Source organism: Perca fluviatilis, unplaced genomic scaffold (genome assembly GCF_010015445.1).
Source record: "Perca fluviatilis unplaced genomic scaffold, GENO_Pfluv_1.0 PFLUV_unplaced_scaf_119, whole genome shotgun sequence".
NCBI lineage: Eukaryota > Metazoa > Chordata > Actinopteri > Perciformes > Percidae > Perca > Perca fluviatilis.
In genome coordinates this window covers 2,501-5,000 of record NW_024375524.1, presented here as the reverse complement: position 1 = coordinate 5,000, position 2,500 = coordinate 2,501, and the positions used below count along the sequence as shown (strand labels likewise).

Here is a 2,500-nt window from a genome sequence, read left to right as displayed (position 1 = left end):
TACGAGGTCGCGCCCCGGCCCCTGATGAGCAGCCTGACCCACGGACAGCAGCCCTCCTCCGGCTACAGAGACCCGGCCGACCTCGGCGGTGACATCGGAGACAGCGAGACCTCCATCGACCTGAGCGCCTACATCGATCCGTCGGCGTTCAACGACGACTTTCTGGCCGACTTGTTCCACCACAGCTCCCGGCAGGACAAACTCAAGATCATGAACGGGGAGTACGAGTCCGTGCCGTCGTGTGTCGGCGGTCCGGGACCCCAGCAGCAGCCGCCGCAGCACCCCTACATGTCCAACTACATGGAGTCCAAGATGGAGCCTCTGTACGAGCACAATCCGCGTAGAATCCGTCCAGTGGCGATCAAGCAGGAGCCGCGAGACGATGACGACATGAACCCGGGAATGCCTCCGACCTATCACCACCCGCACGCGCAGCAGTACTCCCAACAGCAGCCCCAGCAGCCGCATCTCCAGTACCAGATCCAGCACTGTGCTCAGACCACAATGCACCTCCAGCCGGGTCACCCGACCCCCCCGCCGACCCCGGTGCCTAGCCCGCATCAACACCACCCCCACCCGCACCACCACGCGCACCACCACGCTCACCAGGGCGCCATGAAGCTGCTGGAACACCCGCGGGGCAGCAGCAGCGGCAGCAGCGGCAGCGGCAGCGGCAGCGAGAAAGGCGGGAAATCCAAGAAGAACGTGGACAAGAACAGCCCGGAGTACCGGCTGAGGCGCGAGCGCAACAACGTGGCCGTGCGCAAAAGCCGAGACAAGGCGAAGATTCGGAACATGGAGACGCAGCACAAAGTCGTGGAGCTGACCACGGACAACGACCGGCTGCGGCGGAGGGTGGAGCATCTGACCCGCGAGCTGGACACGTTACGGGGCATCTTCCGACAGCTACCCGACGGGTCCTTCAAACCCCCGGGCAGCTGAGAGGCACCGAGCCGCCGCCGCCGCCGCCGGACCAACAGCAGGTGTCCTGTTGCCAAAAAGTGATCCTGAGGAAAACTCCATGTTACTGGATGTATTACCCCTTTAAAAAGGTATTTTTTTAACCGATTAGAAAGGTATGAGTGGGTTGTAAACTGTCAGATAAAATCCTCATGAATACATGAGATAGAGGAAAAACCTTTTTAAACACAAGTTATTAGCTGTGATCACTTTTTGGCAAGTGCAAAAGTGCATTTTATGGGTTGTAGGCTATTGGACCTTTTTAAAAATGTATTTTTTTAACAGATAAAAAAACATATTTGAGGGTTATAATCTGTCAGATAAAAGCCTCATGAATGAAATCAAGTCATTTTGGGGCAGAAACAACCTTTTAAACACAAGGTAGAAGCTGCGATCACTTTTTAGCAAGCGCAAAAGTGCATATTATGGGTTGCATTGGCCCTTTTAAAAAGTTTTTTTTTTTTTTTTTTTTTACAGATAATACAGTCTGTGCAGGCTGTAATCTGCCAGATAAGCCTTATCTCTAAATCAAGTCAGTTTGAGGCAGAAACAACCTTTCAAACGCAAAGCTGGGGGCTGTGCATGATCACTTTTTGGCAAGTGTAAAAAGTGCATTTTAAGGGTTGTACTGGCCCCTTTTACAACAGATTAAAAGCTGGGGGCCGCGGGCACTTATTTGCAAGCGCAAAAGTGTAAAAAGTGCATTTTAAGGGTTGTACTGGCCCTTTAAATGTTATGTTTTGGGCTATAATCTGTCAGATGAGACAGAAAACATTTCAAACACAAAGTAGGGGCTGCAAGCACTTCTTTGCAAGTGCAGAAAAAGGGCTGGATTGTTTTGTTTTTTTGGCGAGACGATCACTTTTTGGCACAACACCCGTCTGTACACCGGGGCTGGAGATGGACTTTTTTTTGGGGGGATTTAAACTCTTTCTTTTCTACGTGTTTTTCATGTGTGGATGGACTCTAAAGGCTCCAATCATTCGTCTTTACCTGAAAACATGACAGCCGTCTGCACAGAAATGACTTTTTTTTTGAGTTTTGAACACTTTCGGAGCCAAAAAAAGCTGAAACGGTTGAACTTCTGCTTCCAGAAAATGACAGTTTTTACGTAAAACAAGGAGACTTTTTTTTGGGAGCCAAAGTGTTGAGACAGTCGAACTTTTAAAGAGTCCAGAAAGTTCTCCAAAAAAACCAAGGACTGGAAACAGGTGATTACGTGTCACCGTCATCTCATTGGCTGATCCTGTTTCACCTGTTTGTGACGCAGCCGCAGAGACACAATGACTCGTTTTTTTGTTTTGATTTTGTTTTTTTGCAGTTTTTAATGTGCCTTCTTTAAAAAAAAAAAATACAAAAAAACTTTATTGTGCAAAAAAAAAAGCCGATAAGCTCCAGCAAATAATAAGCAGAGGGTTGGCTGTTTACGGTGCCTTGTTGTTCAGACACGGAGCGTGTTACGAGACGCACTCAACTCGCATATCAGTGCAGCTAAAGCAGGGCCAGAGATAAGGAGACAGCCGTGGAACAAGAATTTGGC

At 49.3% G+C, this 2,500-nt stretch overlaps 1 protein-coding gene across 1 annotated transcript in view; it reads left to right on the top strand.

The window, feature by feature from the left end:
* Positions 1-2,500, top strand: part of cebpa (CCAAT enhancer binding protein alpha) — a 3,785-nt gene that overhangs the window by 357 nt on the left and 928 nt on the right. The window contains exon 1 of the mRNA XM_039793839.1: positions 1-2,500. This exon is cut by the window's left edge and continues 357 nt beyond it; it is cut by the window's right edge and continues 928 nt beyond it. Within this exon, the coding sequence (XP_039649773.1) occupies positions 1-942 (942 nt within the window). The 3' untranslated portion in view covers positions 943-2,500.